At 39.2% G+C, this 20,544-nt stretch overlaps 1 protein-coding gene across 1 annotated transcript in view; it reads left to right on the top strand.

Moving 5' to 3' along the window:
- Positions 1-20,337, top strand: part of LMBRD1 (LMBR1 domain containing 1) — a 75,531-nt gene extending 55,194 nt beyond the window's left edge. The window contains exons 14-16 of the mRNA XM_086745513.1: positions 2,644-2,719; positions 18,185-18,276; positions 18,441-20,337. Coding sequence (XP_086601639.1) covers positions 2,644-2,719; positions 18,185-18,276; positions 18,441-18,560 — 288 coding nt within the window. The 3' untranslated portion in view covers positions 18,561-20,337. The remainder of the gene's footprint in view (positions 1-2,643; positions 2,720-18,184; positions 18,277-18,440) is intronic.
- The last annotated feature ends 207 nt before the right edge of the window (positions 20,338-20,544 follow it).

Below are 20,544 nucleotides of genomic sequence, written 5' to 3'. Positions count from 1 at the left end.
GTAAGAGAGCAGGATTGCTAGGGAAAGAGAACTGACTTTATGACTGAGGTATGTGCCAGTGCCCTGATCTTGTGGAAAGCATTTAGAGTTGAACCCAGATATGTCAGAAGTCTTAAATTACAGGAGTGTTCATGGAGAACAAGGATGCTATCAGACCTGGAAAAAAAACACCAATGTTCAAGGAAACCTGCAGGTTTAGCTTTTGTTACATGGTGTGTTCTGAATTCCTACTATTGAAAAGTTAAAATTAAAAAAGATAAAAACAGAATTTTGAAACAGCAAGACTCTGATTGCTCTGATTTTTGTATGCCCTTGTGTAAGTGTACAGTGTAAAATGCTGTTCTTCTGAAAGAAACGCTCTGAGCAGTGTAAGTTGTAATGGTGACAACCTGGAATACTTCCTGGAGATGGACCACTGCTAGATGTACACTGAATAATTGAAATGTGGTGTCTTCTGTTCTTACCCTATTGTTTCTGTCTACACTGCGGTTTTGTTTAGTGAGGTGGGGGGGTGGCTAAGGTGGTAGCTTCTGTAGGAAACTGCTAGAAGTTGCTCCCCTTTGTTCAGTGGACTCAGCTGGGCCTAGGGCGGACCCACTGCTGGCCAAGGCTGAGCTGATTGGTAGCAGAATGTTCCGTGATAATGCCTCTGCAATAATGTATTTAAGAAGGGGAAAACAGAAGAAAAAAAGATGTGAAGCAGCTGAGCGGGGGCAGAGGTGCAGAGGCGGAGGTACAGGCCTCATGGGCCTTGCAGGCCTCACCCTCTGGCCTCTCGCTAGGCGGCTGACTGGGCCAGACTCGGCCCGGACCGGCTGCAAGAAGTGGAGAGGAGATGAGATGGATGATGTGAAGAGATTCTGAGGCGTCTGCCAGCCTGTTGTGAAGAATTTTTCTTGTGAGAGGAACGGCTGCAGATGCCAAGGTCAGTTCATAAGGAGGGGGAGGAGTAATGCAGCTCCTGGCCAAGATTCCCCTGCAGCCTGTGGTGATGACCATGGTGGAGCAGGTTGTCCCCCTGCAGCCCATGGAGGTCCATGGAGGAACAGAGATCCACCTGCAGCCTTTGAAGGACCCTGTACTGGGGGAGGTGGATGCCTGAAGGAGGCTGTGGCCCATGGAGGGCCCGCTGGGGTAGCCGTTCTGAAGAGGCTGCACCCTGTGGAAGAGATGACCCATGCCGGAGCAGTTTCACAAAGGACTGTGGCACGTGGGTGGGACCCCACAACAGAGCAGAGGAGGAATGTGAGGAGTTCTTCCCCTGACCATGAAGCAGCAGCGTAAAACAATGAGTGAGGAACTGACCACAACCCCCATTCCCTCTTCTACCCTGTGCTGCTTGGGATGGGGGGAAGGTGGTAGAGATAATGTTAGGCTTGGGAAGAGGGAGGGGTGGAGGGAGGTTATCTTGTTCTCTGTCTCATTATTCTGCTGTTTTTAGTAATAAATGAATAGTTTTCCCCAAGTCGAGTCTGTTTTGCCCGTGATGGTAACTTTAAGGATTTCTCCCTGTCCTTATCTCAAACCTTGAGCTGTATTTTCTTATATTATCTCTGCCTATTCTCTTGGAGGGTAGGGAGAGTGAGAGAGAGACTGCGTAGTCTGGTCCTGATTGGGGCTGAACTACGACATACACATAATCCTTACTTTTGGTTCTACTTCAGTTCCTTTTTCCTGTGCCGATTATACTCTGTTTTAGATCACTTTCTTCTAAGGCAGTAGTGGTCTCTATGCTTCCATGTGTTTGCATGAAATGAAGTTAACTACTCTCACAAACTGCTGCTTTTTAGGGTAGATACTTGGTTGTTTCTCCTGAATGTTCAGGGCCAAAGCTGAATTTACTTAATATTGATAAATGTTCTCAGAGAAAAGCTTGTCTTTATTGATTTCTATGGATTTCTGGTAGGTTTTAAGGGACATGGTTTCTTCAGCCTGAAGAAAACCGATTTCTTTAGAGGGCTTTCTCTTTAGGAAATCTTGAGGGTGAAAATACATGCAATAGAAATGAGACCCTTTGAAGTGTACTAGTGTGTGGAAAAAAAATCATGTAGTAAAAAGGATTTGCATTGGACTGTGCTGAAATTGTTCACTGATTATTCAAAAGTGTGTCACGCAGGCTTTCTGTAGTCTCTGAAAGGGCCAGTTTTCAAAAAAATTGAGACTCTGAAACAGGAATATTTGGGTTTTCCATAGTTCACTCCAGCATAATTGGTCTTTCTCAGCTCTGGCTATCTGAGTGTATTGGATACACTTTTAGACCAGAAGTAAACTGCATTAGGTATCATATGCAAGCCTAATACTTCCATGGTGTTTTCATCATCACGATTGAATTCCAAATCCATTTTACGTGTAGTTAAAATGTTTAATTTCAGAGGTGAAGCTTAGTTTTCACAAGTCTTTAAAAAGGAACACAAGCTATTTTTTTTCTAGAGGAAAGCATATTTTGACATGTTGTACCACTTAGGGCGTACTCTGCATATATAGTCAAAACCAGTCTTAATCCTTTTGAATATTGTAAAAGGTTTGTCAAAGCCTTTTTTATAAAATATTTTATTGGGAGATGTGTTTGTTTTGGGGACTATCATTGTGTGGAAGAATATTGCTGGTAGACTAGTATACTAATTTTCTGTATTTATAATGTAGAGTAATACGACAATTGATGGCCAGCCAAGGAATGTGACGTTTGTATCTAAAGATTGTGATGCAGATGCACCTGAGGGTAAGAAACAAATTTATTGTATTTCTGATGTGATATGTGCATGCTCAGCTGTAATAAGCAGGTCAGTCTCTTCCATGGCTTTCATTTGCTTTAGTCTAATATGAATCTTTGTATAGCTATGTCCAGAAAACAGCTTGCTTACAGGTCGGTAATGTCATCAAATGAATTAAATATTTTCAGTAGCAACCATGTTTAACAATGCATTTCAGGTAACTTTAAATTCTCCCATGTCCTTTAACACATATGTAGAAGATATTAAAAATAAACCCTAGCTGGTGAGTAGTTTGGCATCTGAAGTGTTGTTTCGGTGTATATGTTTATCATATAAATATGCAGACAAGTATTTTACTGAATTTCATGATGAACTCAGGGAAACTAAGATTTAAACTTACAACTTTACAGAAACTTCTGCAGTTTGAGATGCTTTGTAGCTCATGGAAGAGCCCATATTTACAAGTGGAACTAGACATCTTAAGTTATTTTCCTGCAATCCTCTTGCTCTTAATTTATCATTCCCAATAACGTCCAGTATAACTCTTGCTCATCTGTTTTATTAACCATCATTTTTTTGACCACTTATTTGGGTGGAAGATGCTTTGTGGATATTCTGGAGTTGAGTAGTGACTAGCAAGTAGATGGATCATTGTGGAGCTTTCTTTGACTTTCCACCTATGCAGACCTTAAAGTTTAATTTTTTTTTGAGCATGGTAATGTTTTTAGTCTTTATTCTTCTGTGAAACTTGACTGAAGCTGGGAATGAGTTTTAGCATGGTTTCATTAAAAAAAAAAGCTAATTGAAATCAATCATGCTGGATTTTTTAGTGTTGCATTTCCCCTTTTCTCTCTGCATATAAACAATTTTTGCAGTTTGAATTGCACTAGCCATTGCAGTACTAATACTGCTGTTTAAGGCCAACACCAGTTTTATAGATTGCTTTGGTGTCTTAGAAAAATTGATCTCAGTGAAAGATTTATGGCCTGAAGAATGGTTCAAACTTTAAAGCTAAAGCTCAGTTGCTTTTACTCTGTCAAACTTTCAGGTCCTCTGTATAAAGACAAGTAGAATTATGTATGCTTTTATATACTTACAGAAAGGCTTTACAGTGTTTGTTAATTGATAGAAAAGATAAATAATTGTCCTGTGTTCCTCATTTTGTTAGCAGTATTCTGTAACTACTGAATTCTGGCTGTGCTTCTGACTTAGTGGCTCCTGAGGTTTTGTTCCTACTTTTGCTATAGGGAAAGATAATATTTAGTCTTAGTTTTTGTACTGGTGGAGAGAATGGGACCATTAGATATTTGTTCTCAGTCTATCAGGCTGTGGTTCCTTTTGCAAGGTGGTTCCCTTGTATTTAAACTCATCTTCAAATTTAGTATGTAGATGTTACTCTTATTCCTGGTGGTTCATATTTCCGAAGGGGGATGGATTTTTCTTCTCCCTCAAATTTGAAAAAAAACTTATCCACCTTTTAATGACTATTTTCAGACCTAATGCAGTTTTAAATGTGTTAATACTTTGACAGATTTAATTGTTCAGTTCATTTTTAAGCTGCCATATTTTAGTAATTAAAAATAGGAACTCTTCTGTGGCAGAGTTTTTAGAAGAGTAAAATCTGTCATCTTTCAAAATGAGATTTCAATTTGAGCAGGTTGTATAGAACTTTGTTTCTTGTAAACAGCTTCTCAACTTGGCTAGTATTTGCTTGGAGAAGAATATATTCACTGGCATCGATAAGCTCATTAGTCTTTACTTTTCTGGGAGAAATTAATATAGTTTGATTTCCTCAAACTTTATTGCTTAATTGTAGGAACTAGGGTTGGACTTGAAATAAACTTCCTGAATTCCTCCTATTATTTTGAGTACTTTGAATCAAGAATCAATCACTTTGAGTGATTTTTTTTTTTCTGATTTGCTTTGATCAATGGAAGCAATATAGCTGATACTTACAACTAGTGTTCTGATGTGCTGAACACAAAAGGTGGCCTGCATAAATGATGGCTTTGGTTTGCTGTCATTAACATGTATTCTTGCGCTAGGGATCTTTCAGCCATGTTCTCCTTTCTTAATAGGTAAGAGGTAGACAAGGTATTGCTATGCTGTCCTATGCTAGTCTAGTGTAAGTAGAAAATGGATGGATGTTTCTTAAATGTGAATGTTAATGTGATCAAAAGGTTATAGTGGAGTCCTGGTAACTGCAGATACAGTCAGGCCATTAAAGTGTTTTTTTATAAATAAAAGAAAAGTTTCTTTTGTAATGCTGAACTTGGAAAAAAAAAGTTACAGTACTGAAAACACTTTATTCACTGTTTCATCCAGTCATTTAGAAAGGGTAAATGTAATACTTGCCTTGGAATACCTGCCATTTTTAATACCTGATAATGAAAACTAATGAAACTAACTGTTGTAGGTGCTACTCTTATGCTCTGTGGTCAGATACAATATGGTGACAAGTGAAACTTATTGTAAAGGTAGCCATTAGATTTTAAAATCTCTTGTTTTTAAGGTTACTACACACAGACCAAAAATAGACGCAAATAATTTCAAGTTAAGGTACAAGTTGGCCAAGCGCTTGGAGTTTTTTTTGACTTCTCTAGTACTAGGGTTTTATCTTCTGTAAACCACTGAACTGGAACTAAATTTGTCTTTTCAGCACTTTGTTTTATTTAAACTGAATTAATTCTAACAAGTGTTTTTCCTTAAACATAAAACAAAGTGAAATTTTAATAGTTATGCTGATAGATAAGCTTGTAGCGATCTGTTCTGCCTTATTGAATACTCAGATGTTGTAGATATGATTTCTCCTTACTGTAACTAGGTACACTTTTTCTGAGATGGTAGAAGAGATATAATCTTGTTCTAGCAACTAATACTCAAAAAATTCAATATTGTTAGGACTTCAGGCTTTAGTGGGCAGTGTTTTCTACATGTGTTTCAAACCAGTGTTTCAGTGTTTGGCTTGATAAAAGGGACAGTTACACTTTCTGGAGAAACATAAGGCAGTTAAAATACAGTCATTAAAACAAGTGTCATATTTACAGTTAAACATATCATTTGTAGCATTTTAGCATTATCTTGTCTGCTTTCATGCAGCAAAGCTTGTCTCTATTGATTCCTGGTATGCAGGAGGCGAATCTGCTTTATACTGAATGTTATAGGCTATAATAGCATAAGAACATGAAACAGACAGAACAGAAGCCCAGAAGTGGTAGAGCAGGCTACCTTTAACTCCATAAAGTATGTTTTCTTACTCCATTTAAACATTTTGCACAAAAGGCTTATGTTCTGGTTAACGTAGACTCTTAAAAAACTTTAAAGTAGTCTTTTGGAGCAGCAAACTTAATGTATTTGTTATAGGCAAAACAAGCATTAGTTTTCAGTGGTCACTGCAGTTGGGCAAAGATGTCATTTGATCATTGTTTGCAGAGGCTAATGCCATCTGACCTGTTGAGTCCAGAGTTCAGTTGAGCATAAGGTCAAGCAAAGGGGTTCAGTTATTTGATTAAGACTCTTGCAGCTGGACTAATGCATTGAAAACTTGGTATAGGTTTAGCTAAACAGATTGAGATTTAGTGTAAGTTAGCAGTGACTCAGCTGCAAGCCTGTATATGGGACTTTACCCCAACTTTAATTATGAGATCTGATAAACACTATCTGCTTCTTTCTAGACCAGAAAACCATGAAAGTTGTTTTTTAAGCATCATTCACTTCAAATGCCTAACATGCAATGAATTCCCCTTGGATTCTCTTATTTCCTTAAATGGGGAGATGAGCCTTACCTGAGGCTCCAACTATGTGTGAAGTGGGAGAGTTAAAAGGTTGTTTGTTTCTAAGGTGTTGATCTGAACAGGATTTACTGTGCTAACTAGGTCTGTGCATTCTTACAGCACTTGCTTGTCAGCTGGAAGTCAACAAGTGCAATACCTCAGGCTCTGTTTTAGCCTTAAAATCTAGATGTCGCCATTACTTAAGGTAGAAAGGAACCCCAAATATGAATGCTGGAACAGGAGCATATTCTTTGCTTCTCTTTAAGAGAAATCCAAGAGGCATGCAAAGTGAAATCACAAGCAAGTTGCTCTGAACCTTCAATATAAGTAATTTTGTGTTAAGTACCTTATGACCAGAGACTACTACTTCCAAACAGTTGTTTTAATTAATTTGCAAAGCTATAAAAAGCTTCACACAAAGCCAGAAATGAGGATTTTAGTGAGGACTTCATCTATTTTCCTGTTACTTTAGTGAATGACCTTGCGAGTACTTTTCCCTGAATCTCTACTTACACCTAACACTATTGGAGTCCTCTATAATCATGAGAACTAAATATAAGTAAGTACAATGGTGCATGTTTGACTGCAGAGAGCCCTGCTTGGGAGCTATAAATAGTATAAATAGCTAAGAGTGCTGTAAATCTTTTTCTGCAGTACATTGTTCATGGACACAGTTGTAGAAACAAATTCCTGCACTTTTTTCTGCATCCCACCACTGCGGATAGATATGAGCTGCTATAAAGTACCCCTGGCTTCTCCCTCCAAGAGGTTGTAATGGGAGAGAGAAGAGGCTGCACTTACTAATTACTCTGAAATGTTAAATAGAGTTCAGCAGTAAAACAATAGCATACTCTCTTTAGATCAACACCCTAGTTCTATTGCCTGTTGGTTTTAAGCAAAACAGTAAAGTCAGGTGATTTAATATTGACAGTACATTGGAATAAGAGTGGAAGCTTCTTACAAAGGATTGAGGAGTATGTGCTCATTCTTAAAAGGAAGTAACGAACTCAGTGTAAGAAACCCTTTGAGTAAGAAATCTACCAACACTGTCCACAAAACAATCCTTTGAAGAAAGGCAATTCCCTTACTAAAAGGTGTCATATTTGGTCTCTCTAAATAGCAATGCCACCGAATCTTTCCATCACTGAGAAACATTAATTACAACATATATTGGAAATACTTAAATGTTGGAAGCAGCTTCTACTGGTAAATTCAATTATCTTTCTCTTAGAACAGATATCTGAGGAATTCACCATGTAAAATACTCAAGAACAGCCATGCAGAAAACTTAGAGAGCAACCTGTAAGTACAGCTGGTGAAGCTACCTATGGATGTTTCCTGTCCATCCTCAAATATGGCTTGCCCAATAGCATTAGAAAGGAGCAGTTCATGAAGATAGGTGGTTTGTTTTTTTTCACTGCCGAAGACATGACCTGCTAATAGGTTGGACAAATTATATTGGACTAGGCAAATTCTGTCTGAACTGAGAAAGCTGTCTGGATTAGTCAAATGTATCATAAATTGTTTGTCTGAAAGAGGCAGAAGATGGGAAAGGATGGGAGGGAAGCTGTTGTTTTCAGAGCATCATTAATGAGGAAAAACACTATTTTATATCCAACTTCTTACTTAAAAGATCCAATGACAAATTCTTTTAAGTTTTGCTCTTCAATGATAGTCATAATTGTTTTTTTTTTCTCCAGAGAATAAGCAAGGCATTCCAGCACTGAAAGTTGCCCTACTTTGTCAAATTTTTGAGTGATAACTGGCTATAAATACTTCTGTCTGTGGATAGAACACAAGGTACTCTGTGTAAGGATATTAAGAGGTCAAGATCAGTCTGTTAAAATCTCTTCTTGCTCCCCATCCTCCAAATTCTTTTCCATGTAGCATGATCTCAGGATAGGTAAATGTTCTGGTTTTGTTAGTGAGGGGGGGCCTAAGGTGGTAGCTTCTGTAGGAAACTGCTAGAAGTCGCTCTCCTTTGTCCAATGGACTCGGCCGGGCCTAGGGCGGACCCACTGCTGGCCAAGGCCGAGCCAATTGGTAGCAGAATGTTCTGTGATAACACCTCTGCGATAATGTATTTAAGTAGGGGAAAACAGGAAAAAAAAAGATGTGAAGCAGCTGAGCGGGGGGCAGAGAGGGGGAGGCGCGAGCCTCATTGGCCTTGCAGGCCTCACCCTCTGGCCTCCTGCCGGGCAGCAGACTGGGCCCAACTCGGCCCGGCCTGGCTGCAAGAAGTGGAGAGGAGAGGAGAAGTGAATAAGATGTAAAAAGGATCCTGAGAGGCGTCTGCCAGCCTGTTGTGAGGAACAGCTGCAGATGCCAAGGTCAGTGAAGAAGGAGGGGGAGGAGTAATGCAGCTCCTGGCCAAGATTCCTCTGCAGCTCGTGGTGAAGACCATGGTGGAGCGGGTTGTCCCCCTGCAGCCCATGGAGGTCCACAGAGGGGCAGAGATCCACCTGCAGCCCGTGGAGGACCCCCACGCCGGAGCAGGTGGAGGCCTGAAGGAGGCTGTGTCCTGTGGAGGGCCCACTGGGACAGTTGTTCTAGAGGGACTGCACCCCCTGGAAGAGATGACCCACGCTGGAGCAGTTTCACGAAGGACTGTGGCCCGTGGGAGGGACCCCACGCTGGAGCAGAGGAGGAATGCGAGGAGTTTTTCCCCCGACGATGACACAGCGGCGTAAAACAACGCGTGATGAACTGACTGTGACCCCCATTCCCTTCCCCCCCGTGCTGCTCGGGAGGGGAAGGTAGTAGAGATAATGTTAAGCCTGGGAAGCGGGAGGGGTGGGGGGAGGTTATCTTGTTCCCTGTCTCATTCTCCTGCTAGTTTTAGAAATAAATGAATACTTTTCCCCAAGTCGGGTCTGTTTTGCCTGTGACGGTAACTTTAAGGATTTCTCCCTGTCCTTATCTCAAACCTCGAGCCGTTTTTCCTTATATCATCTCCTCCTATTCTCTCGGAGGGTGGAGGGAGCGAGAGACAGACTGCATAGTCTGGTCCTGATCGGGGCTGAACTACGACAGTAAAACAATGAATCCTCCTCACACAGGACAGTCATCCTCCTTAAGTGGTCAGCTAAAGACAGTATGAGGCAAGTAGAAAGGATGTGACAAAAATGAAGTTAACATTGAAGGTCAAGTGGTGTAATGTAGCTTCAAGAAGTCTGAAGCACTGTAAATTTAAGCTTGTGCCAAGCTGATAATAAACTGTGGTGGGTGGGTAATGGAAAGTATTTTTATTAGAATGAAAATGGTAGGTCATGCTGTCCCTTGACTACTTGCTTTCTGGAATCTTGCACCCATGTTCATCCCTGGGGTATCGCCTTCAAAGTTTATCAGTAGTTATGTCTTGAAAATAAGAATTGTTTGCCTTTAGTTACTTAAGATGTTCAAGGGAGACTCAGAAAACACCTCTTGCAGAAGTTCAAATTTGAAATCAACAATCTAAAGGCAAGAAATAGTAATTATATGGCTTGTGTCCAAATGCATCTGGCCAGTGTTTGTACTTAACTGAAGTCATATATAGTACTTCAAAAGGTATCTAGTTTCAACAGAAATACAGAGAACACTTTTCCCTCCGCAGGCTTATCCAATGGTTTGCTACTTCCCTGTAGAAAAAGGACACTGTCTCTGTTTGAAATTAATGTGCCTTCAGATTTTAGTTGTTGGTTAATGCTTGTTTGTAATATCTAGTACTCTGTTTCTGCAACTAAATCCTACATTTCCTGTTCATACATGCCACTTTGTTTAAATTTGACTGGTGGAAAAAGTTGTGAACTGGATTGTTCAATAGGACTTCGTTCTTTTTAGTTAGCACTCAGAAACTTTGAGTAGTGATTTTCTCCTTTCAGCACAGAATCTTGGAGGATATTACTGGAACCCTCCTTATACTGTGAAGTCCTGCTATCACTGATGGGACTTGCAGATTCTTGAGCCACTTAATGTAAACATTTGTAGTGTGTAATTATCATCAAGAAGCTGTATGACTGCTGAAGTAATTAATGTACTGCAAAGTAACTGCATATAACTGTTGGTTATCCAGACTTGTAACTTTTGTTACAAAATCAGATCTGACTTTCTTAGAAAACCAAACCAATTCACATTGATTGTATCAGGCTGGAGAGATGGGCCCATGCAAACCCCCTGAAGTTCAACAAGGCCAAGTGCAAGGTCCTGCACATAGGTCATGGCAATCCCAGGCACAAACACAGGCTGGGTGGAGGAATGGCTTGACAGCAGCTCTGAGGAGAAGGACTTGGGACTTGGTTTGTGAGAAGCTCAGCATGAGCTGACAATATCTACTTGCAGCCCAGAAAACCAACTGCAGCCTGGGCTGTATCAAAAGAAGCATGGCCAGCAGGCTGAGGGAGGGGATTCTGCCCCTCTACTCTGGTCTCATGAGACCCCATCTGGAGTACTGTGTCCAGCTCTGGAGCCCCCAACATAACAAGGATGTGGATCTGTTGAAGCAGGTCCAAAGGAGAGCCACAAAGATAAGAGGACTGGAGCACCTCTCCTATGAGGACAGGCTGAGCGAATTGGAGCTGTTGAGCCTGGAGAAGAGAAGGCTCCTGGGGGACCTTATAGTGGCCTTCCAGTACCTCAAGGGGGCTTATAAGAAAGATGAGGAGAAACTCTTTAGCAGGGCCTGTTGTGATAGAATGAGGGGTCATGGCTTTAAAATAGAGGGAGGTAGATTCAGACTGGACATAATGAAAAACTTTCTTACAATGAGGGTAGTGGAACACTGGAACAGGTTGCCTAGAGAGGTGGTTGATGCCCCATCCCTGGAAACATTCAAGGCCAGGTTGGATGAGGCTCTGAGCAACTTGATCTAGTTGGACATGTCCCGCTTCTTGCGTGGGGGGTTGGACTAGATGATATTTTTTTAGGTCCTTTCCAATCCAAGCTATTCCATGATTCTATTCTATATGTGAATGAATCAATTTCAGTACTGTATTTTCCAACACACTTTTCAATCTAAGGCATCAAAGGTGTAAACGTGTTGCAAAGTGAACTTTAAGGTAAGCAGTGCTGAAGCTTTGTAATACTTGCATCATTGTGGAAGGTGAAAGAGTGACAACTTAAAGGTTTAATCAATTTCTGTAAAAAGATAGCTGAGGGAAAGAGGTAACTAGTATGAGATGCCACAGACTCAATTGTAAAAACTTTGTACAGCAGATTTTTTTTTTCTTTCTTTTTTAAAACCTGTGGAAGTGATACATGAAATAGGATCTTAACATAAACTTTGCTGAAAATTGGAAGTCCTGGAGTGACCTTAACACTTAGAGAAATAGGGATGAAGATGTTAAGTTGTGAGATGATAGGTACAAAAGTAAAGGGCAAACTTATAATTACAAAACTTTTGATATACCTGTCAATATCTGAAGACTCCTGAAGATGATTTTTTTTTGTCCATCTGAACAGTTTGGTCTCTGACCAAAGCCAGAACCAGAAACAACTCCATGTTTTGTTTCTTGAGATTTCAATCTTTAGCAGAGTATTTATTTCTAAGTTTTATTACTTGCTGCTTATTTCTATTTTGTTTTATTTTTTTATTCAATGGGAAAATCGTACGTGTTGCAGCATTGCATACTGTACTGTAGCGCTTATTCCCTCTGAATGTCAAAAGGAATTCTGATCACTCAACACACTTATGCTAGAACTGGAAGTACTGCTGCTTCTTAAGAGATAATTTAATTGGAAATGACTCCATGATGAATATGGCTGTATGAGTATTACAGCATTAGATGTCACTTTGTTTCTTACCTAGTCGAAATGTTATGTGTTTTTGTGGGCCATCAACTTCCATGTCCAGTTTCTTTGTATGGATGAAGTTACTTAACTTTTCTGGTCAGCTTGATTACTATAGATTTACTGTAACTCTTTGCATGATTTCCCTAGTCAAGTGTTGAATTGCAAGACAAAATTAAATAGAACTCTTACTCTGTGTACTCTAAAGCCACATATAGCCAGTCCATAGATCTTACACATTTCTGTAGTCTTTCATAAATGGTCTGAGTTACAACACACTTTTCTTGACCAAGATGAGATATCCAATAAAGAAATTCCTTTTATTTTGAAGTTTGAGAAAGCACTACATATAATTTTTGTGAAGAAAATATTGCCATTATAAAAATAATAGGGCTTTGTCAGAGCCCTTGGTTTACCTTAGTGAGTTACTTAAGGGGCATGCCTATCTGGGAATCATTTTGCCATCCAGTGAGACACTTACTCTCATGGATCTTTCAAGTAAAGTAATCCAAAGGCTGCTTCATCTTCTGCTGTTCAGTTTCTGGTAAGTAAAGGCATGTTTCTCTAAGATCACTTTCAAGCCTGAACTCTTTGCCCTGTACCTGCTCAGTTCATAGGAATCCTAGTGTTTTCTCACTTTGCTTAAAATATTGATACACTGTGGCAGAGAAACATTAATATTGATACTACTTGTAAGTACCAGATAACATGTAAGGTGTTTAGGAGTGGTCAGTCCATCTGTGTTCCACAAGTTACAGCATCCAAAGAAAACTGTTCTTGCTCTGGTTTAATCTCTGTCAAATGCATTTTAACTTTATTGCAGAAAAGCCATAATAAGAAAATATGAACATCTAAAAACAATTTAGAAGTATTTGACTTGTTTTATTGAAATGTAGAACTGACTTGGTCTGTAGGAATGTTGTTCTGTGATACAGGGTGCTGCTTGTCTTAAATCACATAATTCAAGTGAAACATACAAGAATGGCAGTAAATAGTAAAACAGATGTCATGGTATCTCAGTAGCACAATGAGAAATGGTATCTGGAAATCAACAAAATCCTAGAAAGGTGTCACAGCTGTTAGTGCTGCTGTGTCCTAGGTACTGGAGATGTGCATTAACCATCCCATCCAGTATAAATACTGCTATTCAAGGTAAATGATTTAAACTGTGAGTTCAGATACAGGCCCAGAAGTAATACCTGTAAGGAAGACATGCAGATTTCCTCTTAATTACACTTTCCCAGGTGAAATCTCAAACCTTTAACTTGATATGTTTAATTTGAGTTTAGGAATACATCAAACCCTTTCTTAAAGCTCAAGATGCAAGTTGAACTGCAAGAAGCAGCTGCTTTTTGCAACACAGCTTTTGAATGATTGGCAGCAGGGCTGTATGAAACACTGAGTATTCTTGGATGTATTGAAAGCATGGCTTTAGGTTTTTAGGATTTGGAATATGCAATGCTTCTATGTTCTAGCACAGTGAGGCTGCAAATTTTCCTTTGGAAGTAGTTTTGAGTGTTTTAAGCAAAACTAGGTTCTGCTTGAAACTGAGCATGTAAACTTCATCTGTTTATGGATGACGTTCTCAGTTGAGATTTTGCATCCAAAATACCATGTTTAATGTTAGATTGATCTTTGGTGTCTCTGTATCTACCTTCATGTACTGTGAGTTGTAATGATTTTGAGCACACGCAGAACCTCAACATGTAGTCTGTCCAACCCCTCAGCTAGGGTCAAGGAGAGCAGATTGCTCAGGTCCATCCAGTTGTAATTGTCTCCACAGATGTAAACTGTAAAATCTCTTTGGGCAGCTTGCTTCAATGCTTAAATACGCTTATGGTGAAGCTACTCCTGTTAAGAGTATTTCTTGCTGCAATTCTGTCATCTGTTGTCCTTTTGTGCAGTTCTAGGAAGAACCTCACCCTGTATTTTGTAGGCCTGTAGTAGATAGCAGAGGTAGCAGTAAGACACACCTGCAAACTCCTTTAATTCAAGCTGAACAAACACATCTTCATTGTATGCTATGTACTCTAGCTGTTGCAGTGGTCTTCTGCTGGACTTGCTCCAGTGTGTCAATGCTGCTTTCTTACTGGGGAGTCTAAAATGGCACTGTTGCAAAAGCAGTTCTGCTCTGAGTAGAACGAAGCAATTTCTTCCCTGGACATGTTGGCTGTACTCCTGTATTCATTTACATTTTTGAGTTGCAGATCAACACTGATAACTACAGGTTTTGTTTGTCTACTGGGACATGAGGTCAGTTTTTGCAAAGCTGTATTGTATTTGGTCAGCCCTTAGCCTGGAGTGTTGCCTGGTGTCACTTTGTTGCAGGTGCAGGACTTCTCTCTGTTAAACTTGGAGGATAGCTCCCTCTGAATCTTTCCATCTAGTGTGTTGGGCCTCTGCTCCCCACTTCTCTCCAGTTTGATCTACAGACTCAGAGGATATAATCTGTTTCATTGTCCAGTTGATTAATAAAGAGGTAAAACAAGTGTACACCTCCGTATTGACTTCTGAATAATGCCAGTGTTTTTAAACTACGTTGTTCACAACAATTTGTTACTCTTCCCTAAAACTATTTCCTTCTAAATGCTTTTGTGAAAGCTCAGTGTATTTTGAGATGCAGAAAAGACAAACTTCATTATCTGTAAATAAGTTCTCATAATATGAGTTTTCAGTGCATGAAATGACTTCCTAGGCCAAAAGATTTGTTTATCAACAGGTTTTTTTATCCTTGTAATTAATCTTTAGCTAATTCACTTCTCGGAAAAAGCCTTTGTTTGAAAATATTAGTACACTGAGCCGAAGGGTTTTCTAATTCACTGGACTGAAACTTTATCAGTGAACTTGAAGTAAAATACAGTTGACTCTTCAGGTAGTCATGGCTGTTAGCAGTTGTCATCCTTTGTTTAAAACTTTGTTGTTTTGAATCCTGGCTCTTTGGCTTTATTGCTTGATCAACACTACTTAATATGCTGTATTCTTAAAGCGGTGGCAGTTATCTATTGGAGGCTTGTAGCTTTCCGTGTATACTTGTGTTTCAAATGATCAAGATATATCAGTAATATTCACAATGATCATTCTGGATAACAAGTCATTAATTCAGGTTATTCATTGTAACGTAGAATAAGTTGTCATGTGGAAGAATAAGTTGATTAAAAATGTTATGTTATGTCAGCCTATTTAGTAATATCTTAGCTCAGAAGTAATATCTAAAATTTAGGTAGCTGAACTTGTGACATGTTCTGTTGAAATGTTTTCTCAAGGTCAAACTGTTCTAAAATATTTATCATCTTCTATTTAATCCCATTACTGTAGAGAGTTGTCTGAAAATCTTTTAGCTGTTTTTTTAATTCATGTAACCAGCTGGAAAGCTGCAGATCATGTTGACAATACTATCTCCAATTATGAAGCATCTTTACGAAATGCTGGTAAAGTGCTTTGTCACAAACTTCACATTTGCTTTGGACATGTCATGCTAGCAAATAATGGAATGTCATGAGTCATGTGCTACTTTACAACTTTTTTTCTTTTGTAAGGTAAATAATATTGACTGGTGTTAACAAGAAGAAAAACAAAACAAAACAGCTTGGTCTGCATAACTGAGATCTAATCTGGAAAACTAGGAAAGATTCATTCAGCCAGATTGCTTCCTTGTGGTTGCACTCTGTATGTGTTAGTGGAGAAACATGCTTTCTCCAATTAAGCTGTTTTGCACTTTAATTATCTGCAGAATGTGCCTATTTGTTGTATCCCTTGTGTTTAGTAGTTGTGAAATCCCTATTTAACTTCCTTTTATCTGCAGAAATCAGTCTGCAGCATAAAGTAGTATTTAAAGTTACTATTAGTTTTATCACGTGTAAGTTTTAGAATCATAGAACAGTTTCAGTTGGAAGGGACCTTTAAAGGTCATCTAGTCCAACTCCCCTGCAAGCAGCAGGGACATCTCCAACCAGATCAGGTTGCTCAGCCCAGTCCAACCTGTCCTTGAATGTTTCCAGGGATGGGGCATCCACCACATCTCTGGGCAACCTGTGCCAGTGTTCTACCACGCTCACAGTAAAGAAGTTCTTCCTGATATCTAGTCTAAATCTACCTCCTTCTACATTAAAACCATTACCCTTCATCCTATCACAACACACCCTGCTGAAGAGTTTTTTCCCCCTATTTCTTATAAGCCCCCTTTAGGTACTGGAAGGCCTCTATAAGGTCTCCCTGGAGCCTTCTCTTCTTGCGATTGAACAGCCCCAGCTCTCCCTGCCTGCAGTGCTCCAGCCCTCTGATCATCTTCATGGCCCTGCTCTGAACTCTCTCCAATTGGCCCAAGTTGTTATGTTGGGGGCTCCAGACCTGGACACAATACTCCAGGTGGGGTCTCATGAGAGCAGAGTAGATAGAGAAAATTACTTCCCTCGACCTGCTGGCCATGCTGCTTTTGATGCAGCCCAGGATGTGGTTGGCTTGCTAGGCTGCAAGCATGCTTTGTCAGCTCGTGTTGAGCTGCTTATCCACCAGCACTCCCAAGTCCTTCTCCTCAGGGCTGCTGTCAGTCCATTTCCTACCCGGCCTGTATTTGTGCTTGGGATTGCTCTGACCCATGTGCAGGACTTTGCACTTTGCCTTGTTGAACTTCACGAGGTTTGCACAGGCAAATCTCATGAAGTAGTTGGAGAACTGTTGAAGGAATGTGGTTGTTTCTCTATTTAGCCACAATCATTCTAGATGTAGGGATTTGGGTTGGGGAGGGATCATCTTGGCAAGGTTAAGCAGTAGAACTTCCTGAAAAAGACCTATCTTTAACTCTTAACTTAGCTCACTATTTACTGGAGAGAGCAATAGTATGTAGTATTGTTAAAGCATAAGTTATCTATTTTGGAAGTTGAATCTTTAAATAAAACATTTACCTACAGAAACTGATGACTGGCAGGTTGCTAGCTTGTTAGATGGCTGCTGAAAGTTAAACTACATAAGCAGCCGCATATCGCTCTCAACTTCAGGAGGTGGAAAGTCTGTACTTCAGCTGCACCTAGGGAGTATTTCCAAACTTGGGATCAGAAAGGAGGGAAGAACAGGCAAATTCCAGGTTGCTTACTTTTTCTAAGGTTCACATTGTTTAGATACCAATTTCTGCTCTGCAATGGTCTTTAGGTGGGGTTTGAAGCATAGTAAATGAAGAAAAACAGGAAATCACGTTACACCTTCATATGAATTCAGTGTGCCCCTCCTTGTATTGAAGAGACTTGTCATCTAGCTTGAATGTTCTGTGGGCTGCCCTATGACATGACCTCTTGAATATTACAGGCTCAGTCTCCCACACAAGCCTTCATGCTACCTGTCTGCAGTCTTAAAAGTGCCTTGGCAATTTGATTCTTTATTCTGTTAAAACCTGCCATTTTGTAGTGGAGAAGAATACTAAGTATTTTTACATGTGGCTGTATTTATGGTGTTAGAGAAGGAGTAAGACTTAACGAGTACTGTCAGGGTGCTATAGGGAGCCCTCTGCTATCTGAGTCACAAAAGGCCTGGTATGTGGTGGGTTTTTTTTGCCTACATGACTCAATGTTGTAGTTGACCTTGATTTTTATGAAACCTATGCAACCCTGGTAGAGAAACACTTTTTGTAAGTACTCAAATGACTTTTTTTTTAGTACAGAATATGCTTTGTGACTCCTTATGGCTACAAGTTATCCAAAATAGGAGGTGAGTAACTAGAGTCTGTCAGAACAGGCAATAATTGACATATCTTTAGGAGAAATCTTACCCCATAATAACGGGGTTACCTGTGTAACTCTTACCAGTTTTCATTCTCTCCCATAACAACAAATGTAATTTTTCTTCAGAATTGAATATTCTCTAAAACTGTTTATATCTTGTCCTATAAATTGGATATAGCTGATGGTGGTGTTCAGTGTTAACAAGTACTATTTGCTTTCCTTGCAGATCAGTGTATTGTTACTCGGACGTACCTCTTTCTTCATAAATTTTGGTTCTTCAGCGCTGCCTATTACTTTGGGAACTGGGCATTCATTGCAGTAAGTACTTTGATTATAGAGATCAGTGAATAAATTTGGATAACTTGCAATAGGTTTCATTGAATCATGTACATCACCACACTGCCATTCAGTTTTACATATATTGCCCTTGTATGCACCTTAATTGAATAACATAACTTTTCATAATTGTTTTATATTTGCAGGTCTTCTTAATTGGATTAATTATTTCATGCTGCAAAGGCAAGAAATCAGTCATTGAAGGTGAAGTGGATGAAGATGATTCAGACATGAGTGATGATGAACTGTCTGTTTATTACCGTTGATAGCCTTTTTCCTTCAGGATGAAAAAATTATGTATCCAAATAAGCATCCTTGCACCTGTAAAAATAGAGGAAATAAGTGTACTCACTTAAAGGGGTGAGAAACTGAATATCAGTTCTTGAATACCACTGTTATATCAGAGAAAATGGTGAAGCTGGGATTGAATAATATATAGAAAAATCTTGTTTTATGACTAAACGTATATGTAACTCTGATGTATGATTTGATGAATTATTGTAACTATTTTGTAATTAATGATGCTTTTCAGTTAACTTAGGCTTTCTTAAATACTTTCATGCCTAACTTGTAGGGCTCTTTGATTCAAGCTCATAATTAAAACTAGCTAAAATCCTACAAAACAGCTGATGCAAACATTACTAGAAAGATTTGGATGAAACTTATATTTTCAGAAGGATTTGACAACTTTTGCATTAGTTTTGCTGGCATTTCTGGGACTCTCATATGAAACTACAGCTAACAAGAAATTGTCCTTAAGGTATGCCAAAAACCACCCATTTAAGTGGTGAGTTCCCAGTCTGTGAAGAAGTTGTTTTCATACTGTTATCCCCACTGAGTTACAATGGGAATCCTCAGGTAACTATGAGGTGGCTTTTGCTCTATCAAAGGAAATCATTAGTGTAAATGACAACTTTCAGTGTTGTTACAGTGATTTAGTACAGTTGACTTCTGAAACTGCCAGGTGCCTGACTTAGTAATAACCAATTCAATAATCAATGTGATTAATTTTTAACTTATTTTTCTCTAATGCAAATTGTCTATTTTGTTTTCTTTCAATATTTCATGTATATGTTGTCAACTTGTTTACAAGCCAATATGTTTATATAAACACAGTTCATAAATTTTTTCATTCATGTTGTCTTTGTAAAGTGATGTTATTTTGGCTGTATATTTACTGAGCTATTTTCTGAGGCTGAAAAGTATCTTCAGATATCCTTTGACAGACTCTGAAAGAGAAATCCTTACAAGTACAAGTTTTTAAACTTCTAATGCTACCTGAGGGAAATCATAGTCCATGCAAGCACATGGAAATGTAACTTAGGTAATCTTTTTATAAGACTAATTTGTAAGTAATTAATGAAATGTAGAGGAATTACTAATATAATGCCCCATTTGCATACTCTTAAAGCAGACGGGTTTCTGTTCAGTTATTTCAAAAACTGTCTGCCTCTTCCTGCAGTTTTTCAGAACAGCAGGCTCTCAGGAACTTGTGAATTTTATTTTAGTTCATTATTTCAAGGAGTCTTAGATGAGTTGCTTAGTTAATGCATGAACACAAGGAACTGATGTTTGGACTCTTACAGGAACAAACAAAATTTAAGTCCTTTAACAAGCCTTCTGTGCCAACTGCTCCAGTAATATACATGTTTATGTGACAACCTGGAAGAATGTCTGATGTAGCTTGATCATAAGCTGCAAATATGCAGTTAAGTCTGCTCAACTAATAGCAATCAATCTGTCTGTTACCCATGAGACATTTGAAAGGACAAAGAAGTATTTGAACACTGATGGTACTGAAACTTAACTAGGCAGCCTGAGCTCCCTTGGAGTAGAATTAACTGAACACTATTTAAACATGACCATTGGGGAAACTCACAAGGAATTATTTATGAGAAGTTCAAGTGACTCAAATGGAAAGTGGAACCTGATATTGACTGTCTGGAAGCTGCATCCAGAGGATATCAAGAAGTTAGAGTGTACTTCTTTGTGGATACCCTGGTGGAAAACTTAAATGAGCTAAATTAAAGTTAACTGCTCAGATGGTTTTTTTTTTTGTGGCTTTTGTTTGTATTTCATCTTTAGCTTTAACCAGTGGTAACTATCACTTTTTTCCTTTGGCTGTATCATGAACCGATTTGTTTCTAGGAGGTTGGACTGTGATAGCCAGTTTTGCAGTGTTGTATCCATTCTGTCTTATACTGGGGAGATTGCTGCTTGTCTGGGGAAGATTAGCAGGAGGGTTTTGGC

Source organism: Chlamydotis macqueenii, chromosome 3 (genome assembly GCF_036417535.1).
Source record: "Chlamydotis macqueenii isolate bChlMac1 chromosome 3, bChlMac1.mat, whole genome shotgun sequence".
Classification (NCBI taxonomy): Eukaryota; Metazoa; Chordata; class Aves; order Otidiformes; family Otididae; genus Chlamydotis; species Chlamydotis macqueenii.
This window is presented reverse-complemented; position numbering and strand designations above follow the sequence as displayed.